This window comes from Opisthocomus hoazin, chromosome 8, assembly GCF_030867145.1.
Source record: "Opisthocomus hoazin isolate bOpiHoa1 chromosome 8, bOpiHoa1.hap1, whole genome shotgun sequence".
NCBI classification, from domain to species: domain Eukaryota; kingdom Metazoa; phylum Chordata; class Aves; order Opisthocomiformes; family Opisthocomidae; genus Opisthocomus; species Opisthocomus hoazin.
This window is the reverse complement of record NC_134421.1, coordinates 40,991,914-41,015,490: the sequence shown is the minus strand read 5'-3', so window position 1 is coordinate 41,015,490 and position 23,577 is coordinate 40,991,914. Positions and strand designations below refer to the sequence as shown.

General features: G+C 40.1%; 1 protein-coding gene across 2 annotated transcripts in view; it reads left to right on the top strand.

The window, feature by feature from the left end:
* The window catches only part of PDZRN4 (PDZ domain containing ring finger 4), a 253,616-nt gene that overhangs the window by 208,060 nt on the left and 21,979 nt on the right, over positions 1–23,577 (top strand). For both annotated transcript variants that reach the window (XM_075428274.1, XM_009943416.2), the window contains 2 exons: positions 228–481; positions 2,079–2,181. In XM_075428274.1, coding sequence (XP_075284389.1) covers positions 228–481; positions 2,079–2,181 — 357 coding nt within the window. The remainder of the gene's footprint in view (positions 1–227; positions 482–2,078; positions 2,182–23,577) is intronic.

Below are 23,577 nucleotides of genomic sequence, written 5' to 3'. Positions count from 1 at the left end.
GGAAGAGTTCAAACGATTTCTAATTTCTAGCACAGATTAAAGAATTTATTTCTCCTCCCAGCCTTATCTTTCCTCTTACATGGATAACAAAATAATGTCCAGTCATTGTCAACATGTGGCTTGATGTACTGTACAAATAATTCATCCCCCTATATTTTACACACATATTTTTAAGCTGTTTTTTCTCTTGTGAGTAATCTTTGGTATATTTTTCTGATTTTCTCTAGGTCAATGGGAAGGACCTCTCCAAGGCCACCCACGAAGAGGCAGTGGAAGCTTTTCGCAACGCCAAGGAGCCAATTGTAGTTCAGGTTTTACGACGAGCCCCAATTAGCAAAGCTTATGGTAGCTCTCAGGATGTTCGGCTTGCGGATGCCAGCACGCAGACTGACATCACTTTTGAACACATCATGGCTCTAGCCAAACTGAGGCCTTCTACACCGCCAGTTCCTGATATCTGCCCTTTTCTGCTTTCAGACAGGTATGGCTTATCTTATGCTGCTGTTTACCTGTGAGATTGAGGCATTGCAGTGGTAGGCTGTTAGCCTTCTCTTGAAAAAGTCTCAGGAACACTTTAAATAAATTATAAATGTCATTGATAACCACAGTCCCATTCAGGCTTCAGTGACAGTTTTCCTGAACTCTGCTTATGGATCAGAGCTACAAGAAGGAATCTTGCCCATCTTTACTCTGTGTTCATGTGTTTATTCATCCAAAGCTAAGTGCCCTAGTGAAGAAGAAAAACACTTCTGTGTTCCAAAGTGCCAAAGAGGCTTCTTCAAACCTAGAAAGAGCTGTCTTGTTGATTTTTGTTCTTCCAAATTTCTTACCAAAAAATCAAGGAAATATATTATTTAATTTAAAGGTCCCTGTATCTAAAGCAAATCAATTCCAGAAATATAGAGATCAAAAGTACAATTTCACCTGTCATATGGCAAATGGTATGAATTAAAATATCCCTCAACTGAATTTTTGAAACTGAATTGAATGCAAACATCAGCAGGAGGTGCTTATACGAAAATAGGGTGTAGGCTTCTTCCTCTTGGTACTCCATCTCATGAGTAACATCATGTAGTGGTTGACCATTGACCTCTGCTGTAGCCAGCAAGATGAAGATACCCCTAGAGCTTTCCCACTGACTTCCTGGCATGCCGCACATCTCTGCAGAACTGATGCTAGTGGAAAACACACACTTTTGACTTTGAGGTAGCTCCATTTTAAGGAGGTCTAGGTAAGCTGGGCAGATGCTTGTCTTGGAGAGCATTTGCCAGTCAAATGCTGGATTAAGCCTACCACTTACTGCTGCACAGCTAGGAAAATGGTATGTTTATGCTTTTGAGTTTTTACTGGAAATTGCTAAACTGTGTGCTACTGTGATTGAAGTTTCCATGTCCTCAGCCTGGGGAAAAGTTTCCTACCTCTGCTAAGACAGATCCACGCTGGGTGCTGCACGGCTGGGATCCAGCCTTGGGTCTAAGGCTGTACCCGAGTGCACATTGTAAAGACCTCATTTTTTGTTCTCCAAGCCCATTTAACAGTGCAGTTTACTCATGTTTTGAAGTGTGCAGTTACTCAAATGCATTTCACCTCCCTGTCATCACTTTAACAGAAGATGGTCATGCAAGTTATTTTATGCAAATTCTTGAACAATTTGTGAGCCTGGTGTGGGTTGTAGATTGTGAACGTTCAAGACTTTATAACTGAATAATTAGTGAGTTGCCCCTGGCCATGACACACCACGTGACTCTGGAGTTATGTACCTTTATAAGCATCAGGAATCCCAAATTGTCATGATTAAGTAGTTTGGCCCAGAAGAGACTCTTTTAAGAAATTACCCAGTGTAAATCTGACAAAAGATGAATCCAGCAAAATGACCTCAGCCAGAGTGTGAGCTTTTGAAAAGAAGACAGCCTGTGCTACTTCTTTGTACAGTCAGGCTGTCAGGCCATTCAAAGTAGCGTTCCAGAGATAAGAAAACTACAGAGAAGGGGGGGTGGGGGGGGGGGGAGTTACCACTTTTTAATTTAAAAAAAACTATTGTCTCATCTACTGTTGTTGTACTGCTTTGTTCCACATAGCTGCCATTCTCTTCACCCAGTGGAGCATGAATTTTATGAAGGTAATGAGTATCTTTCGAGCCTGCCTGCTGATGCAGATAGAGCAGAGGACTTTGAGTATGAGGTAAGATCACTGGCACACTGCAGCCTCTCTTTCTGTTATTACAGATATGGTATTTGCACAGCTGATAGCAGGCTCCTCTGGGGAAAAATAAGAGTGAGAATAGTTTTTAAAAAATCATCACCAAAGACTATTTTATTTTATATTTGTGTAGTGTCACAGGCTTTACTGGGGTTAGGCTACACACGTAAAATGTGAAAGCACAGTTCTGCAGTGGGTGGCTACATTCAAGTCCAGGAGGCTTATTAAACATGTTCCCTGTTTGTACAGTGGAAACTGTAACTCAGATGCTTTGCTTTTGCACTTTTAACACTTTTAGGCAAGCCTTTCCAAAATTAAAAATGGTAACTGGAAGCTTAATTGTTTTTTTCTCCCCTAATTTTAAGAATTAATTGGCCTTGTATCTCGTGCCTTAGGGATCAGTCTTCCAGATACTTGGGTGTGTACTTGAGTGTTTGTAAGATCAGGCTACAACTTTGAAAATGAATGTAATTTCTATTACTTGCTCTTTGATATTTGACATTGTTAGTATTGCAGTTACAGGGTTTTGTGCTCTGTACCACAAATCTCCCTTTGTTGTTAATGCATTGTGCTCTCCAGTGACGAGGATGGATGTATTTCTGCATCTCTGGAAAATCATTGTGTGAGGCTTCCCAAAATGATAACATGGGATTGGTGATGTTGCTCTTCATTAGATTTTCATTTCAATATCTAAATAGTCTTCTTGTCGGCCAGTCATTAGCTTTTCACGTTTTCCACTATCATCCAGTAACAAAATATTTGTAGGGACAGGCATAAGAAGCAGATGGTTCTTTTTATTATTAAACAAAGCTGAGTCTTTGCATAAGTTCAAGTTACTGTATTTTAAATAGTAGTGATTATAAATAATTAAATATCTTTAATACAAGATTAAAAATATCCTATCCTTCTGTTTGCTCTACCTTAAGGAACCTTTCTAAAGGTTTCATATAACAGGTTGACATTTGAAAATGAAATGAATGGCAAAAGCTTTGGCAAATATGCAATGTATTCACTTTCGTCATGTCTTTAGCAGCTAAGATGCTCTACTGCAAGTTCAGCCAATCGTTCTTTTCTTCTAGCAGCCTGGGGAATCTGAAGTTCTTCCCCTAGGAAACAGAAAAATCAAATAACATCTCCTTACTGAATCTCAATCAGAACAAGCAAACTTTTATTTGAACTCCTCAAAAAATCATTGCTAGGGATTAGTGAAATCATTATTTCTTCCCAGTTGGGTTTTGGTGTGATCTCTTACAGCACAAGGGTCTCTGAGCTTAAGTTCTGTTTTGACTCCCCATGTGTGATATAATATTAAATTTCTCTGTCAAGTGTGTTTGTTTATGGTACTCCTTCTTTAAATGTAATAGAAACTACTTTTCTAGTAATATTTAAATAAATTAGCAATGTAAACATCTAGAATATTAAAAATGGTTAGATAAAAATAATTTTCAGCATTTAATGAGGATATCAGCGACATACTAAAATACTAACAGTTTTTAAAGATATTACCTGGTGGAATCAAGTCCTCTTTATGACCATTATTAATCCCTAATAACAGCTGTCATAAGTATTGGGACAACGGCAAATGCTTGAGCAGGTTCTCAGTTGCCTGTAATCTCTACTAATCACACTATCATAGTCATTAATTTGCTGTCAGCTGTGATTCAGTTGCCCAAGGCAAATTCACTGTGTGACTGAAATAAATTGTTTCATGTGAAATTTAAATAGGGAAGGAACTGTCTAACTTCCTTTGAGAAGAATGCTTTCTACTAAATATGAAAGTTTTGAAGGAGGAACAAGAACATCTTGGAGCCTTTAACTAGCAGAGCTCTAAACATGAAAGACCTTCCCAAAATTTAATGATAATATTATGATTTGGGTTACTTATTGGTTGTATTATCTGTTATTTCAGGTCATCATAAGACATCATTAAGCTTCCCTTGCTGTAACTAGGTAGCTGGAAAAATTGAGAGCGTTGTCCCCAGAGATACCTATCTCCATCCGGAAAAAAGTTTCATAAAGGACAGAGTCAGAAGGGATTTACTAGCTGCTGTTGCAAGTCCAGGGGACAAGCAGCAGAACAGTGACTGGAGCAGAGTCTGTGGTCGAGCGCTGTCAAGCTCCCTACAGCAGTATTGGCTTCAGTGTACCCTGTGATGGCCATTCAGTCCCACCCTTGCCCGAATGTTTTCTGGCCCCTCAGTTATGCCAACATTATTTTTTGTGAAACAGATGTGAGAAGTAATCCAATATTTTTTAAAAATAGATTTTTAGAAGGGTTGTTTATAACATAGCCCAGCTGCCTGATTTGATTATCAGCATAGCTCCACAAGTAGCTGTACTTTGGCAGCAGCATAAGGGAAGGAAAAATTTCTCAAGCACTTGGGAAGACAACAACTTATAAAATCAGTGTTGTCCGTCCACCATCTAAGTGTCAAAGCAGCAAGACGAGAGGCTGCAGAAGCTCTGCTCATGCCACCCTGCGGGCTTCAGGCTGGGTGGAAGAAGCATAAAGCGTTCTCTATCTCACGTCATTTGATTTCTCTTGTATTTAGGGGAAAGAGATTTATTATTATTACTGTGCTTTCTGTAAAAGGAGGATTGTATCAGTGCTCCCTGATTTTATCACTGGTTTTTTTCTTTGTAACACCTTTTTGGTGAGAACCTTAGCTAATCACACACAGCAAAAAACCTACCTGGTGTCTGGAGTATGGTCCAGTTTCCAAAATGCACATTAGCATTACTGTTGTACTAAAAGGATGCAGATAAGCAGCTCATGGGTCTCTGTGGCAATCATAATAATTTTTAAATGGATTCAAAGCCAAACCTGGAGATCTCAGAAGGGGATTGAAACAAGATAGTGAGCAGAAAAAGTACTAGAGGAACACCTTGTTATTTCCTAGATGTGGTTTGTAAATGAAGAATGCATCAATTTTGAGACACAAATGCAAAATACTCAATGAATTTAGGAAGTAAGGAAATAAGATGGCTAGCAACTGAGGTGCTGTAAACAAGAATGTTTTCCAAGAAAGGGAATGTCCTGGAAAGCTTTGATTGGCTTGGAACTTGTTTACAGATACATGCCGGCATTTAAGTACTTGGATTACCACCAGAAGAAACAAACAGGAGGATCACTTATGATAGCCAGCACTGGGGATATGGACTTCTACTTGCCAGTGGATTTGGTAGGATTAGACACAAGACTCTTCTACTCCATTTGTAAGCTGGAAAAACTCAGTGGGTTGTGCTCAGATTGTCGCAGTGCAGTAAACTCAAATATGAGCCAATTGTCTTGGAAGGATGACCTCCCTGGGAGGCTCATTAGGCTCCATACAGTACCATACTTTAAACAAATTGCTTGGGAGATGATGAAGCTGAGGGATTGCTGACAGCCAACTTGAGCATCCTTATGTTGCTGCTGCAAAACATGTCCTAAAAGGAATCAGAATTGTTGGTAGATATTGAGACAGGGGTCAGAGGCAGCATCAGTCAGCGTTGGCAGAAAAAGATTGAAAGATTTGCAATTCTGGCATAGCCAGATACCCATGAGGACTTTTAAGATAAAGCAGGAATTGACCAATTTGTAAATACTCAGTTGGACTTGCAGACAATATCACTAAAAGAGAGCCAAAGATATTCAGGACAAACCCACCCAGTCTGACTGTGAGTGGCTGTTGTGCTGCTGGAATTATGTCATGTGATGTTAGAGTATGTGTCACAATGAAGTGTACCAATGAAGGGAAAGGACTAAAAACATCACACAGCCCCCAGTAAATCTGTGTTAAACAAGGCTCAAAAATTTGTCCTTGTAAAAAGAACAGGATACTGGTGCTACTGAGGAGCAAATAAGTTAATGGACATGCACTTCTTTAATAATATTTCCAAACCTACTGTACCGGAAAGAGAAACATCACATACTTGGTCTGGAACATTGACAGTAATACAGAAATAAAGGGGACGAAGTCACGTGAATGGTGGAACAGTGAAAAAATAGGTAAAAAAAACCCAAAGAATGTTGGAAAGACAAAGTTGGGCAAAAGAAAGTATCATTGATGTCTGGTCCTACATATTCAGTCTGAGGAGACTGGCTTTCAATAAGAGGAGCAGAAGGAAATAAGATGTTACAAGCAGGGACAAGCAGGTAGTGTTGTTTAGTCAACAGGTCCTTATCCAAGGGCAGAGACCTTCATACAACCTATGTACTGAAGTAGCTTTTGAGCAAAAACAAAATGGGAAGTGATTGGTTTCTGCTGAGAGAGCCAATATCTCTGGGGAATTACAGCTTTTAAAATCTCGTATGTCTGAGATAGGAAAAGATTCTTATTTCTAGCTGAATGCTTCTTACAAACAGCAAAAATAGACATCCTGGAGAAGGAATAGTAGTGGGTCGAGGTAACTGTTGTTGTTGCATGTATGAGGAAGAGTGGGATGAAGTTTTCTCTCAGAATTAAGGGGTTTTTTTGGAGGGAGGTTGGGTGTTAGTTGATGTGGATGTGCAAAGGAGACCAGCGTAATTGCTGAAAAGACTTTGGAGCTCTGATATTTCTCATTTTTAGGCAAAGGCACAAGTGATTGCTTCAGTACGATGACGTAGCTTGCAGGAGCCTGGAAAGCCGCAACAGTGTCCACCCTGCCAGGATTAGCATTTTCAGAGTGAAAAAGGCAGAATGGCAGCCATTGTGTTAGCCTGCCTGTGTCTGATGACTCCAGATTTAATGCATGCAAATGCTAGTGCTGACAGCACAGTATTAAGACCAGTACCTGGGAGAAGTTGCTAAGGGATGAGCTGACCCTCTATGAAGTTGTGGGGTACTCTGATGCTCTTCACTTAAAGCCTTAGAAACCATTGATCTTCTTGATTCTACTTTTTTGCTCAGAAAGTTAGTGCATGTCACTAAATCAACAGACAACCACATGGGGCATGGGCAGGTGAAATCTTTCTGTGGTCAGTTTTTGTGAAGCCTTTTGTGTCCAGACAATGAAAGAACCAGACCTCCTGCAGGAAACAGCAGCCATAAAAGAGCACAGTGTTTTGAGAAAAGCCATGTGAGATTTTTCCCACCTGGTGCCTCTGTGAAACTTGGAGCATGAGCTAGAAACTAGACACCTGCCATTTTTATTCCTCCTATGCTCTGGAAAATAGGACTTCTGGAAATTAGAAAATTCATATGAAATTTGCTTTACTCCACCATCAGTGTCTCCTCCTAAATGGAGCAAACCAGAATGCTGAGGGTCGGTTAATACCTCAGGGCTAAAATGAGTTATGTTCATGTTCTGCTTTGTAGACCCAAGGGACAGATTTTCAGTCAGAATAAGGAAATAAATGTGTGTGTATGCGTGTTGAATGTAAGTGCTAATTTATGGTTACGCACAGCCGTTCACTTAAATGTTTTGATAAGTATTTGCACTCATAAATCTGTTAACTGTAAATGTAGATTAGTCCTTTAAGTTAATCACTGGCCTGATCCAAACTCACTGAAATTGCTAAGGTTTCCTACTGGCCTGAGAATTTCTGGATCAGATGCTGTCGGCTGTTTTCACAAGTGACTGAAACTGGGCCTTGAAGAGAGAAAAGCTAGAAAACTTTGGGATTTGGCCACGAGTAAGGTTTTGTGTAGACCTTTTGTGACCAAACACTTGAAGCTCCTGCAAGGGAGCGTCTTTTCCTGTTTCTCTTTGTTTCTCTTGCCATATCTGAGCCTCACAACAGATGCAAAGCAGCATGAACACATTGGTGTACTCCTCCAGTAACGCTCATCCCATCGTGATGAGGGAAGGCACTTCAGGTGCAGATTTAAATTTCCCATTTCTGCGACATAACACTTTGGAAGCGATCGATTTTATGGCTATGTTTTCCTTAGAGCAAAAGAAGGAGTAATTTTGTTCAGATTAGCAATCTGAGTGAAACTGTTCATCTGAATAAAGTTACCTGAGCGCGTAAGTATTTGTGGGCTGAGGACCTCCTGGGCCACTAAAGCGTGGTCTCCAGTGACTTTCTGAAAGCCCACCACTGCTGTAAAAGACCAAGAGAGACCTGCCTGCCCTGTGAATTCATATTTAAGGCCTTTTCAACACACAGATTATTTAACCAGTAAACCAAACAGATCTGTCTATCTTGTAAATACATATTTAGGGCCTTTTTAGCGTGAGGATTACTGAGCTGATAGCCTGTAACAGCTCCCTTCAGAGCTGTGATAGCCCACAAACACCCCTGTGCGAGCATTACAGGCGCTTGTGGCAGCGCAGTTGGAGCTCCTGCTTCAATTGCTGTCACCTGAATAAACAGTTTTTATGGAAACGGCTTCTGTGCATACACTGCAGGAGCTTCCGATTGCGGCAGTCAGGCTCTTGTTTTGTTACCTGATGAGTGTTTCTGTACAACGAAGCTAACGCAGAAGATGGGTGTGTAACCACTAAAACAGAAAACATTTCTGAGATACCAGTTTTCTATAAATTCCTTACACGTAGCATGGAATTTCTCAGCACAGCTATTAAGTCATGTTTTTTATTTAATAGTATAAAGGGGAGAGAGAGAGAAACTTTGTTTTGGTAGGGATTACTCAAGCCAAGTTCCAGCCATGTTCGGGTAGGATGACAGAGATGTGAAGGGGCAGAACCACTAGAATACCTCTATGACTTGCTATCAGGTTGTGCTTGTTTCTTCTGTTTCCCTACTGTGACTGGGTTCTTTTTTTCCTGAACTTCTTGAAAGTTGGGATGGATCAAGAAAGAGCCTTTAGCAAATAAAAGACAGTTTTTTAATTCAGCAACTGCCAGATGTAATTTAAAAGAGAAGGCTTCAAGAAATAAGGATCCTAATAGAGATATGGCTGTTGCAGTGTACAAGAGCTGCTATTGTAGACAAGGTTGTGTCCATCACCATCAAACCTGACTGGTGTGGTGAGGGGAATGTGAAAAGGCTTGCAGCTAAGTGTGGTGTAGATTTTCAGTGAGAAAGCAGATACTTCTCACCACGTACCTTACCTTATCCAGCTGCTTTTGTGGTGGAGGGACTGATCTCACAGCTCGGACTGGGCTTACATAAACTGGGGCTTACTGTATTACGTCTGTTTTCTGACCATCAGTTTGTAACTGCCTAGCGATTATGGCTGAATCATGGATGCCCCATGGTATAAAGACATTTTATCAACGCCATTATTGTGATTTTTTGTGACAATTCTTAATATATAGCATCTGCTGTCAAGTATTGTCGTGAAGGAAGTGAGCAGGTATGTGTGTCCCTGTCATCTGTGGTCTGGGTTGCTTAGGAGAGTCTTTCTTGTTTATGGGGTCTTGGGGTGGTTTTATTTTTTTTTCCAATTCCTACCTGTTGTACATACAAATCAAGAGGAAAAAATGGACTGTGTTTTAAATCTGTTAATTGAAAAGCTTGTGAGCAAGTGTTGGACCTGAGAAAACACTACAATGATCGGGGCTTCTAAACCCCTTCCTTGAGATTTTTTCCCTTGAACTCAGAAGGAGTTCTGAGCTGCCAACACCTGGCCTGTGATCCAGCTGACTGTCACGGTGGACTGAAAATGGACAAGGTCACCGTTAAAATGGAGAAGTGGCACTGGAATGTTTTTTTTTGCTGCAATTCTTTCAATAGCACTGTGTAATAATTAAAAGAAGATTCTTTTAGCATGCATTTGGCATACTACAGCACAAGATAAAGTATTTCACTAGCATTTTTATTTTTAAAACACCTGAGGATTGAAGTCATCATAATTTACAGATGGATAGTAATAAATACGTAATTTCTCCCTAACTGTGGCAAATTGTGCACTGCAAACAGGCAAAAGGAATGGTAAAAGGAGCAGTCCTTTCCTTTTACTTTTTCATCTGTCTTTTAAGAATTGAAGTCACTTTTCAAGTATAAATTAATTAAACTTAACACCATTCCACTGAGGTTCTTCAGTGTTACTATGTCCTGTGTTGCTACAGGAATTCACAAGCAGGTGAACTAAGGACAGTCGTATTGAGAGACTTGCCAAGTCAATCAGTGACAGAACTGGCAGTAAAACCCAGGAGCCTTTAGTTGTAATGCATCTCTTTTTTGGCTATTAAATCACTCTGCTTTCTTGCTAGTCATTGGATCACTTAGATGGAAGAGGATGTCAGCGTAGTTTCTGCCACAGTTGTTTGTTAATTTTGAGTGTGTTACTGTATGTCATCACAAAATTCTGACATTCAAAGCAGACGAATTTGCTGTCATCTCACCTCCGCTAAGTAATGAATATTCCAATTTAGGGATTTGAATTTTGTCCACAACTACAGAGGATCATGAGAGAGTGGGGAGAAGAAGACACAAAACTGACATGGGCATATTTATCAAAGTTATTACCATTCATTGTGGTTTAGAACAGTAGGAAAATATATCAAGTCAGTGATATTCATTTTGTTTCATGATTTCATAAAACAAATCCAGGGTTACTTCTCACTTCACCTGAAAGCTAATAAAATTTTTCCTTGTTGTCAGAGCTTATGTTTTTCCAGAAAAATGAAGAAAAGTGAGCTTAGTTCAGCAGCACTTGATTGTTGGGCAACATTACAACTTAAGGTATATGTTTTTCACTCAGCAAAGGAAGAGAAAGGTGCTGGCAATATTTTCATATTTATGGAAATCTGTGGATTATAAATCTTCTGGTTTGGAGAAATGCTTTGTTTAGACAGTTTTTATACTATTATACCACATACCTTGCTATATGCTTTACAGTGAAAAAGTTTCTAAGGGTTTTATTAATACTATTTTTCATATGGCTTCTGCTTGGAAGTTTGCGTAGTCTGTCTTGGAGACATGGGATCTGGATGTACAGAAAAAAGATGAGAGAAAATAATTTCTTTTACATATTCTTTTAAAAGTAACCCAAGTCATGTTAACCAGCTTAATATAATGTCTCTGTTTTAAAGCTTAGTATCCTAGGAAATTCAAAAGCACAGGAAGCAAGGGCCAAATCCCCCTAGCAAGAGGGAACCTTTTACAAGAAAATGGACTTTAAACAAGGTTTCAGTATTATACATGCTGGGCCTTCAGAGGAGAAATCAAAAAAGCAGGAGAGGTCTTTTCTCTGGAAGTTTGCTTTTTTATTTAATGAGGCAGCTCTTCAAAGAGAATGTGATAGTCGTTCCTGGAGGGCATGGTTTGGTGAGCAGGAATACAGGTGAAACTGTATCGTGCATCAAAAAAGCAGATGATGAGTGTGCTTTGTATTTCATCTCATGATTTCATCAATCTATACAAGTGTGTGTTTGGGGGTGGACGACATTTCTGTGTGTGACAGAAGTTTGAACAGCTGAAACTCAGCATGGATGTGGTGCCCATAGACCTCATTTTGCTGCCAGGAAAATAAAAATGTGTTTTATAAGTCATTGCCTATCGCTTCATGTGCTTGATTTATAGGCACGTGTATGTGATTAAAATTTACATATTTTAACTATACATATTTTAGTATGTATGTATCTTAAACAAGAGCATGGATGGGGTGGAGTTTTTGCTTAGAGCTTTCTAAGAATTTCTAATTTTATAAGCTGAACTTCAAATTTGGCTTGTTCATAGTGTTTTGTCTTTGCTGTGTCTGAAAGGCGTAAGCTGAATTACAGAAAGGTATATTTCTCATAGATGTCTAAAATTGAAAAATTATGTTTTCAACTTGATTTTAATTAATATTCAAAAATAGGCTCCACACAGTTGTAGATCAAGGCTGTCCAATTGTGTGAAATTGTAACTGGTTAGGAGTTTGAATCTACAGCAACATGTTCTGCTGTCCAGATAAATGCTCGTTGGAGCAGATGTTGGCACATCTGTTATGCCTCCCCATTTCGATTGGCTGCCTGGGTGTTTAGAAAGTGCTGATGAGGCAGATAAATCTTCTGACACATTTCAGGCCCAAAGCAGGCAGGCAGCAGTAATAATGATGTTTACAGAGCCAAGTGCTGGGCAGTAACATTTTGAAATATAGCAAAAATCAAGTATGATTTTACCTGCAATAGGTGAAATTTATTGTAAAAAGTGAAAGCTAATTATGCCAAGTGATTCTCAGCTGATTTCAACTGCATCTATTACAACCCATAGACCTCTGGACTTTGTGTATCTAAGGTTTGTTGGCTAGAAAATGGCATTTGCTACAGTTTAGAAAGAGCTCTGAGCTATGAAGGGGCTCTTTCATAAACTTAGGAGAGTTGGGAATCAGGTTTAGAAACAGCTGCAGTGTATGTGTTTTTTGGAAGGGGGATAGCTGTCTTCTGGTGACTTGAAGTTCCTGATCTTATCAGAATTCTTACTTTCAACAGGTTTTCCTCTACCCTTTGAAGTGTGTCAGATTTGAATGTTTTTATGCCGTTAGATTCAGGAAAACTCCAGACATTGGGGTCTTCTCCTGAGAACGTCAGTGGTGTATCAAAGAGGACATGGACAGAGAAGGATATATATGACAGTCTCAAGTGTGGACACTGGTTTCCAAGTACACAGAGCTTCTGCAGGTGTTGGATCCCTTCCAGACCTTAGTCTCCAACACAACGAATGGCAAATATAAATGTAGGAGAAGTCACTGTAAAGATTTTAGCACTGACGTCATGTTCTAACATTGTCCTATTCACTTCAGTAGATGTCACCACTGTGTTTTCCAAGTTGTGTTCAAGTACCACTGTTTGAGGCAAGTCCAGAAATTGCAGAGAGAGCCTATTGTAGAGGGGCAAAGAAGTGGATGCTGATTATTCAGCTGATATAGTTACAGTTGGTTATGTTTTATAGTACACAGTCTACAATGTTTTTGGACAACTCTTCCAGTGTTTGACTACCCTCATGGTAAGAAGCACTTCCCTAAATATATAATTGGAACTTCCTGGGTAGGAAGTCATAGATGTTGTTTTGTGTGGCTGTCACAGTGCATCTCCAGGAAGAGTATGGTTCTGACTTCTCTGGACCCTTGCATTTGGTACTTGAAGGAAGCAACAAGATCTCCTTGTTAAGAAAATACTTCTCTTCAAAAGGCTAACCAAATGCAGTTCTCCGAGCCTCCCCTCACAGGAAATGTGCTCCAGCCCCCTAACTGGTTAATGGACTTCTAGCCAGATGTGGAATGCTGTGTTCTTACCTGATAACCAAGAGTAGGTCCATTCTAACACTTTATGTCAAAACCATTTTCATTGATTGGGGAGAAAATTCTAGAAAGCCCCAAAACCAGATTGGACTGATAAGGTTAGAGGAGTTCCGCGCCCCCCCCCGCTCAAAAAAAATGGCTCAGATCAGTGATTCCTTAGCTGTGTCTCTTATTTTTCAATGTTGAAAGTCAAAGAGTTTCAGTAATGGGTGTCAGAATAGGAGCTTTAACGAAAAGTCAGTATTTTTTTTCTTCAAATACATGTAATTGTAAATCTCTTCCTTTTTTTGTCAAAATTGTCAAAAAACGAAGGACTCCTTTGGATTATAGACGCTGTGAGCCAGTGTGACAGTTTAGTATATTCACACACACTGCACAATGGAATAGTTACCACTCCAGTCTGCTTATCTCGTTTTACCATACGGTTCAGTTTCTGCCTTGTCTCTGCAATTCCCACCTACTTTGTTCAATGAGAAGAAAGTGAGAATGTAGGATCTAAGATTGGTGAAAAGGAAACCCTCCCGGGCATATCATCAGCTAGTTAATTATACTTAAAACTCTGCTCGTATCCTTGCAACTTCACACTTACATGGAGTGAAAGACCAAAACTGAGGACCAAAGCTGACTGCTGAGAAATACTATATTTAAACAATTCATCATGGATCTCTCCTCAGAGAGCAAGAATTCATGGTTTTCTCAAGTACAGAACATACCAGAAGGGGTGTTGGGTCTCAAGCAGGTGAAAACATATATATGCATATATAACATAGGAGAATATATGTATATAGTGAAGTGCTTCTAATAAATTAGCATTTGTACTGCAGCACAGGGAAAGAACAGAATTAAAAAGAATATATAGGGAGGTAGAAGAATTAGGGAGAAAAGTAAGACCGTGTCTTGTTTGAAATAACTAAGTATGCTGAGCACATTTTACTTTCCAGTAAGTGTGAACATCCAGACAATAGGGAAAAAAATGGTTTTTTAATAGCATTTAGGGTACTTATGTTTAATACTTCCCATAAGGGTTGATTTTTGGATTTATCTTTTGACAGGGATCTGAATATTTGGTATTATACATGCTGGCTAAGGGGGAAAACTCAGGTTCGAGTGGATGTTTGGGACTTCCTGCAGCTGTTGAACCTTCTGCAGCTGGGAAGCCTGTAATCTGTAAAGGATTTTTTTTTTCCCTCTCACTTCCTTATGAGATACCCTCACTGTAAAGTTCACCATGAGTCTTTAAGCTCAAGGCTTAAAACATCCTTTAAAAGCAAGTCAGAAAGGCCACATCAAGTCTGTGAGGACCACAGAACTTAAAGTTCTGTTTATCTCATCCCCATATGCTTAGACCCTACTTCCCATTGCAACGCTGAATTTGTTCACAGCGCAGTGATCAAAGGTTTCTCACCTTCACAGTCCAGCTCCATCGTTCAGCCCAACTCGTTCCCCCATCTGCTCCCCGGCTGTTGTCCACCCCCCATCCTCACCCATCGGGAGCCTCAGCTGATGCTTGGGTGTCTTCCTCCTCCCACTCACAGCCATCAGACCGCTACTGATCATCACACATCAGACTGCGGAATATGTACTGGCAGGCTTGCCATGCCTTAACTTAGTCCGTGGTTTGATTTCCTACACAGAAGTGTTGTGCGCACCAAAAATTTTCTTTCCGGAGCTGCAAGGAGAGAGTGAATACCCATATCTGATGGAGCTTCTTTATTATCAAAGGATTCATCAGCTGCAGGGCCAAATTCTGCTCCCACAGGTGCAAGATGATATTTTATTAATAGGTGCCTGTATGTCAGCATATTAATTCTGGGTTTTTTTCAACTACTACCCTCCCTCTCTTCCTTCCTTCTGTCTTTCTTTCTGTCTTTCTGTCTTTCCTGGTATCATTGTCTACAGCATCCTGCTGTCCCAGAGCATTCTTTGTCTGGTCACAAAGCAGCATGTGGCTATAAGGGTAGCTATAAAGCAGGGATCAGCAGGAAAGTGATTTTGTTTTTAAATATTTCTCATACTATGTTGTATTTCCTTTTGGATTATGCATTTGAGAAATGCTTGCTGATATTTTTCCTTTCTGCTTTGATGTAAACAAATCTTGTGTCAGAGGTTCTTAAATCTAAACCAGACTTTAAAAAAATGAGGATTAAATGAGACTTTAGCCTATAAGGTAGAGCCCCCACCCCTCGGGTGGAGCATTGTTTTTCCCCACCATGCAGAATGGAGATAACCCTCTGTTTCTTTGTGGTAAGCTACCAACCAAATCCATTCTGGCAAATCTGACACCCAATGTGATTTGTCCTTTTCGATGCTGTTTATGAGAAGTCAGGACAGTCTGCTGTCAAAATTGATAAGTGAGAAGACAGTGGGGAATGCAATTTTATTTGTAATAGCACAGTTGCCAGCAGTTCCAGCTTGTTTACATCGAGGCTGGCTCTGTCTTGCTCCATAGGTTTTCTATTTCCATCCAAATAGCCCCTGAGTACATTGTGGCTGTGCTTATCTATGTAAAATCTGCATAACAGGACATACTGGGAGTGCTAGAGACGGGGAAAAAAAGAATTTTATTTCTTTAGGTTATTTTCACAACTTGAGAATGTCAGTCACTTTAAAAGCGAAATCTTGAACTCTACCAAATCTCTATAGGCATTTACAGAGTGGGTTCTAAAACTGAACTATAATCTGCTAAACCCTGCAATACTTGTTACCTTTGTTCCCTTCCATGGTGAAGGTACCAGAGGAGTTAAGATCTTTGCGTTTCTGATGGAAGCATTCTTTTTCCAGTGGAAGTGGCCAGTGTTTGTGAATTAAATCTACTACAAACATTTAAATACAAGTTCATTTGTTGTGAAAAGAATGCAGTAGGACCCTGCAGTGACCTGTGAAGGGCGGGGCAGCTTCATTGCACTGTTTCATCCTGAATACTGCTGCTACATAGCCTACAATTAGCCTGTGTGACATAGACATTAACATATTTCCTGGAAAATCCCTTTGACGAGAGTGCACAGCCCTTGGTGGTGGTAGGGTAATGCTCAGGTCTAGGAAGCCTTTGTTTGCTTGCAGTATTATTTGCCTTCAGTCTGACAGTCCCAGAATCCCAGGCAATTTTGATCTTTTTTTATTGGTACACTTCAGAAAGCTGCAGTGATAGGTGTTTCCTTGATGTACTCTCTCCTGTGAGCTGTTTCTTTACAGTAGCCCACCCTAAACACGCAGTTAACGTGGAGGTAAAGTGAGACAGAGGTTTTATGTTTGACTGATCTAGCTTATGACAGAGGAGCTTTTCTAGCAAACTGAAAATTCTTGTTTCCTTCTGCCATCTCTCTTTTTGCAGTTATTAATAAATAATTAGTCTTCTGCATGGTTTGTCATTAAAAGGTAGATTCCAGAGATGGCTGCAAATGTCACTGCTCTGGTTCTGTGAATTGTGGGGTCATCTGACACTTCCACTTTCCCCTTACAAGTGTGTATCCTATCACTGTGTTTTCAAGAGTTGCAATCATGTGCTTAACTGAATTGTTTGGTGATGGCCAAGGGAGACTCTGCAGTGTAACTGACCTGCCTGGCATGCACTTACACACCGATACACACACATTGTATGTACCTATGTACACATATACTTAAATTTACACACACACACACTACCTCTGCTCCACACACACAGACACATGCATACACAAATAAGCAATTAAATAATTAACATTCACCCCAGGCCTGAAAACAAAATGTCTACCTTAAAAGGAAATTAGTTTGTTAAATGTACATTGGAGGCTCCACGGACTCTTCATCTAATCAGAGATAGGTAGCCCATAGGAAAAAAATAATTCATCATATTTAAAATAGATTGTTGTGATGGCTTCTACTGATGCTAGGATTTACACATATTTTTTCTGAGTTTCCTGAAATTACTTCTGATCTTTGTTAAAGACATAACAGCTGAACAAAGCCTAGGGAAGAGCACTGGAAACATGATTTGGGTAAGGTGAAATGTGATACTTGTTTGAAACACCACGCATCTGTTTTAAGTGTGTAGTCTTACCCATTGTACATACCCTGGTCATTTGTACGTGACAGTCACAACTCCTACTGCATGGTACAAATTCAAAGGTGAAATAAATGATGTTATAAAAAGAAGTCTAAAGAACACCATTTATGCTGCTGATGATGCTTTTTTGTTGCAAACCCAGGCTTTTGTTTCCTCTGTTTTACACCCGCACTCATTTGCAACATATACTTTTTATGTAACTTGTAATACCGTTCTCATCGCTTCTGAATTTGAGATGCATTTTTCTTTTTTGTAGCTCCACTGTTAGCTCTCTACCCTCCTAGGACTTCATTAGATTGAACTGTTGCTGTAAGAAAAGTGAAGGGATAGGTCTGGTTCTGTTTGCATTATTTATTTTTGTTTCATGAGCAGAATTCCTTGCCAGTGATGACAGGTGTGCGGCATTATGAAGATTAAATATTCTGGAAGGTAGCAATGTAAATGACCAGTGATTTGGCAGCCTGGAAAAGATGTATGCTTCCAGTCATGTGGAGGAAGAGACCAAGAAAGTGAATGTGATTAGCGAGAGGATGCTCAGTCATTTGGAGCTCTGCCTGATAATGATCCAGGTGCTTACATCACTCCCAGTGATAAGAACTGCAGAATTGGGTTTACTAAACACAATTATGAGGCCAAGAGCAAGCTTTGCTTGGTTTCCATATTTACAGAAACCACTAGCAAGAAGCTGATAAAATTGATCTAACTTTGCAGGACAACCTTCTTATAGTAACTCTGACAGAGAGTGTGAAGAGCAGCCAAAATTCAGCTATGCCTGTAAATGGGAGGTTGTTTTCACCCTTAAAGATGCAGAAACAAGACGAAACTGAAGAGTGAGTCTTAATTTTAAGGTATGTCTAGTCCCTGTAGTCTCTGTTGCACTTCTGTTTGATGCTTCAGAGGAGTGACACTACCTCAGATGGATGAGGATTTTTTTTTCAGTATAACCAGTATATTAAAATAAGTCCAACCTTAATGCACTCTCTCACTTAATTCTTCATTGAACTATTCTGTAAGTACTCTGTTCTTGGCCTTTTGTGCTTCATTCATTCAGTTAATCATTCTGTCAATTATACCATTAACAAGATGAACATTAAAAGAGCTTCTCAGCTATTGCTACAGGTAAAAGGAAAAGCAAAGAGAAAAGTAACTACTCTTTTTTTATTTTGCTTTATTATTTTGGTTTTGTTTTCTCTTTTTCTTAAAATTTATGGTAAATACTACACTTCTCCACCGTGGATCATTGGATATTGGGTCCACTCATTGTAATTAATAAGCCTTGATTTATTCTGAAAGGGCAGTCAAGGCTACAACACAAAATGACTAGCCAACCACAAAGACACTGCTTTACAAGTGCTTATGAAAGAAACTGGGGAAAACAAGGGCATAATCATAAAACCTGTCAGCTAAAACTTGGTGTATTGTAGCAATTGCTACTCTTAGGTCATACCAGCTATGAGGTAAATTGCGTAAAGCGTTTGGAGTTCTGCCTGATAATGGTCCGTAAAGGGGTAGAACCTAAAGGTGTTTCAGCTCACACCTGGGGTAGTTTCAGAATATGCCCATGGCCACTTATTTAGCAATGGGCAGCAATTCACTAATTGGTGATAACTGCATTGTTCTGGGTGGCTATGAAGATAACATTTTATTTTTTTGTATTTTTCTTTCCTTGATGTTGCAATAATAGCAACTAGTAACAATTTGCAATCTGGTTTCGATCCAAGAGGTACTAATAATCATCCAATGGTACAGAAAATTTGCTGAACCCAGAGAGATCTCCGTAGACTGCCTCTCTCTGAATTCGTTTGACATAGAATTACACATTACGTTACTGTGGGCTTTGTAGATGGAATTTGTCAGCCACCTTAGGGACCTGAGCCAAGATACAGCTCTTTCATATATTTTAGGATGAAGATAAAGCATATCTGAATTGAATTGTTTGTTTCACCACACGAGGACTTTTCCAGACTGGCAGCTTTTTATCTTTCTTCTAGTGAAGTAGGAATCCTGCTCCAGTACGCTGTGGTGACTTCCTTTTCTGAAAGCTGTACATATACTGTTGAGTTGGCCTCTAATTTAAAACCTGGGGATTTCGTACTTGTAAATAGCAAAACTTCCCTTCTCCTTTCTGTCTTTTTTTTCCCCCATTCAAGAGAGTTGTTTGAAGGGGAGAGGGAAGAAAGCACAGTGGTTTGGTTTTATGGGCTGGACTATACGGATACATAACCAGCATGAAAAGCTGGCATTCTTTTCTTTTAAAGATAATGGCGTTAAATGGGACAAGGTAGATGCTAGTTAATGCTCAGAAATTAAATAGTTAACCGTATCATAAACAGAACATGTTGAGGATCCTCTATCTTACCATTTCACAAAAAATACGAACCCTGCAGTATGAATCACAGGTTCTGTTACACTGGAGAGTAACGCTAGTTATAATTAATTTGGTATTTGACTATGTCTTGATGGTGAGATGACTTTCTCATTGTAATGAGGACTTAAATGTTAACTGAAATGGTCACACACCGTCCATTTCGGAAAAATACTGTTGTGTTTTGATTCCGTGCTGTCCCTTCTAATGGTGTTACCAGAGTTCATGGGACCCATTACTCTGATATAATGTACAGGTGAAGGGAACTCAATAGCTATTACAATTTTGATAGTCTCTCTTGGTCCTTTTAGAGGTGTGCAACAATTGCTGTAAAGGCAGATGGGGAATATTGGAGGGAAGTAGAGAGTTTATAATATTTCTACAGTGCCTTTCAAACACTCAGTAATCATTTATTCTTTTATGTCTTGCTACTCTTGTGTTGTTTGCATTGTTTTCTGCTTATTATAGGTAAGGAAAACAAGTTACAAAAAGTCACATGAGGTGGCTGCACCAAAGCAGTTACAACTGAACAGGGATTAGGTAGTTAAAGGCAGAAAACTTCTGGAAACCTGCTAAAGAACTGTCTTATGAGGCAAGATCTTACTAATTTTTCACAAAATTATGATGAACTTGAGAAGGTAGGGAAATTTCCCTCCCTCAGTACAGAGCATCATCCAGGGAAGAACCTCAAACATATACCAAGTAATTAAAATACACCCAGTGATTTTTCAGAAAATTTACATTTCTTGGTCTTGCAGCCAGTTATGTGTATCAACAAGTTCACCCTCTGTCATTTGCAGTGATAGCCTTTTTTAAGGTTTCCGTATTCAAGGTTTCCATTCCAGAAATGGGTCAGTGTGTTTCCATATACAAATAATTTGCAAAGGGGATCGACAAATTTTCTTGTCAGCGTAGTCTCAGGAGACTTCCAGTCCTACGACATCGTGTTTGGGCATGAGGTAGTCAAGTGTAGAGTTTACCTTTGTTGTACTATGGTATCATGTTAAATAGTTGATTAACTTTTTTTAGTTACACTAGTCTACAGTAAATATAGTAAACTATTCATAATGCATTTCACAGCCAGTAAATCATGGTGGACAGAAATGAAAAATGGACATAGGACGAGAGAAGACAATATTATAGTGTCCAGCAACAGGACTCTAAACCCTTTAGAGCTGAGGCACTGTTATTCTTCTTAAACCTCCATTGCAGTAAAGCAGCCTGAGAGTTACAGTTCTATGGAAAGAATTCAATGACTTTGCTCATTCTGTGAATATACTAGATCAGATTCAACAAAAATAGTGTTATCACAGAGAGCATCTTGGATTCCCTGAACCCGCGTATTCACTGGCAGTTCCCGGGCAAGGAACACATCAGATATCACGTTTATTCTGAGCTTCAAAGCCACCTAGTTGCCTTCAAACACTGGAAGTCCTTGTACGGGCTTCTGTGGGCCTTGGCAAGAGGGTAGCTTGCTGTTTATCACAACTAATTAGTACTGAGCTCTAATTTCTTGTTTGCCTTATTTCCGATCCATATAAAAATTTCTTCTCATTGCGCAGAAGTGTGAGAAGGCAACATGAAGGATCGGAGGATGAGAGAGAGGAAGGAGAACAAAATGACAGCAATAATGGGTTATTTTGCTATTGCCCGGCTGTGCATGGTTCATACACAGTGAAGCAGGCACTTCAGTAGATGGGACTTCCTGCTTACCAGGCAGTAATTTCTTTACAGATTTCTATAGGTGAGATAACAGGATGGGTTATAAGGTGAGAGTGAAAGGAAGGTGATGCAGGGGCTCTGTGGATGCAGGCACTTACTGAGAATGGAAGTATTTGGGGGAAAATGGGAGAAAAGGGTGAATGAGACTGTAGTCTGTGTATATGGGTGAGTGGTTGCTTTGGGAAAGAGTGAACTCAGAAGGGCTTCAAAGATGAGGACAGAAGGCATTCCAGGATGTGATGGTTCAAATGGAGATGACAGAGGGTGACAGGTGGTGACGAGGCAGCAGCAGAGCTCAGCCACACGATAAATGGGTTGAACAGTGTTGAACAGGGAGTACCTAATCACAGAATCACAGAATCACAGAATAGTAGGGGTTGGAAGGGACCTCTGTGGGTCATCTAGTCCAACCCCCCCGCCGAAGCAGGGTCACCTACAGCAGGCTGCACAGGACCTTGTCCAGGCGGGTCTTGAATATCTCCAGAGAAGGAGACTCCACAACCTCCCTGGGCAGCCTGTTCCAGTGCTCCGTCACCCTCAGAGAGAAGAAGTTCCTCCTCATGTTCAGACGGAACTTCCTGTGCCTCAGTTTGTGCCCATTACCCCTTGTCCTGTCACTGGGCACCACTGAAAAGAGCTTGGCCCCATCCTCCTGACACCCACCCTGCAGATATTTGTAGGCATGACAGAAAGTAATCCTGACTAATCCTGACAGAAAGTAGGGGAAGGATTAAAAGCTGTGTGTGGCTTAGTAGAGACCAGTGGCGGAGTGGTCAGCAAAGAAAAATGGGGCAGAGTAAGCTTTCCACATGTGCAGTTATTCCAGCACAGGGTCATCAGACAAGTAACTCTTGTCAACATCTTCTGGGTGCAGCGAGAAGAAACCTTACCAACTTCCCTTTTAGGCTGTAGTCTGTTTTCCAGTGTGTGGAAGGAAAATGTGAAGAGTTCAGGGCTCCTTTTGCCCCAAAAAACACTGTTTAAGAACAGTCACTGAAGGGTTCATGGTCTGTTTTCTAACAGACCATCAGCTTTACTCTTTGTAATCTAGCTTTTAGTAGAAAGACACACTATAACTGCAGACTGATGCCAACTTTTACAAGGTCTCCTTTAATAGCTCTTAACCTATTTTCAGCAATTCTAGAAAGCCACCAGCCCAGCTGATGACATTCATAATCTACTTTTCTACCGCTTGAAAGAAATGACAGCATTAACCTAGCCTTCCCTCCCCAAAGACGTGACAGCTCCTTGTTTGGTCTTATGTCTCCTGAGGCTGACAGCCTGTGAACTGGTTTTCCATCACTGAAGTGAGTGACGGCCTTTAACTGGGAGCCAGAGGCTACAGCCACTACTCCATTACTTTAGAGGGTGACCAGTATAAGCAGTCCTTCAGGAGCATGACCTACACCCCTTCGCTGTCTTTTCTATGTGTGAAGAAAAGAGCTACCTTGGAAATTTCCATCCCAGTCTTTCAAGACAGCATAGTCCTTATTCTAATTTCCATGTCTATCTTTTAACCAAATAATTTATGGCAAAACAATTTAAAGTATTGTCTTCACTGTGACAATGCACTGAATTATTGTTCTGCCCACACAGAGAAAAGAAGCAGCAAGTCAACGATTTAGCAATTTGGCATTGATTTCTGTCATTGGCAGCAGAATACTCTTCATGTTGAGAGGCGGCTGCCCCCCGAGTGCCCAAAAGAGGAGGAGGCTGTCATCTCCCGAGCTCTCTCTTCGGTCCCTCTCCTTCCACCATCTGTCTGTCACCACACTTCAAGAATCTCCAAATATTGTTTCTCGATGCTTTTTAAAATGCTGAATTTTGAAGACTGTCAGTTCAGTCCCTACGTGTACACACACACAAAACCCAAAGAGAAAGCAACTATATGTGTGTTTGTGCATGTATCTAAAGGGATTTCAGAGAAGTAAATTACATTCTTACAAATTCATTACTGCTGCCAAACTTATTGTTTCTTCTGTTAAGGACCAGTTGGGAAAAAAAAACACTAAAAAGCATCTGTTGCAAAATGCAATGTCAAATGCATTTGACCTTGATGGTCCAGGTTCCCAACTGTCTCAATTGCTGCTCTTCTATTGAAGTTGTTTCAGATGTGCTTGTTGTATAAAGATCAGACTTGTGGGCCTTTGCTC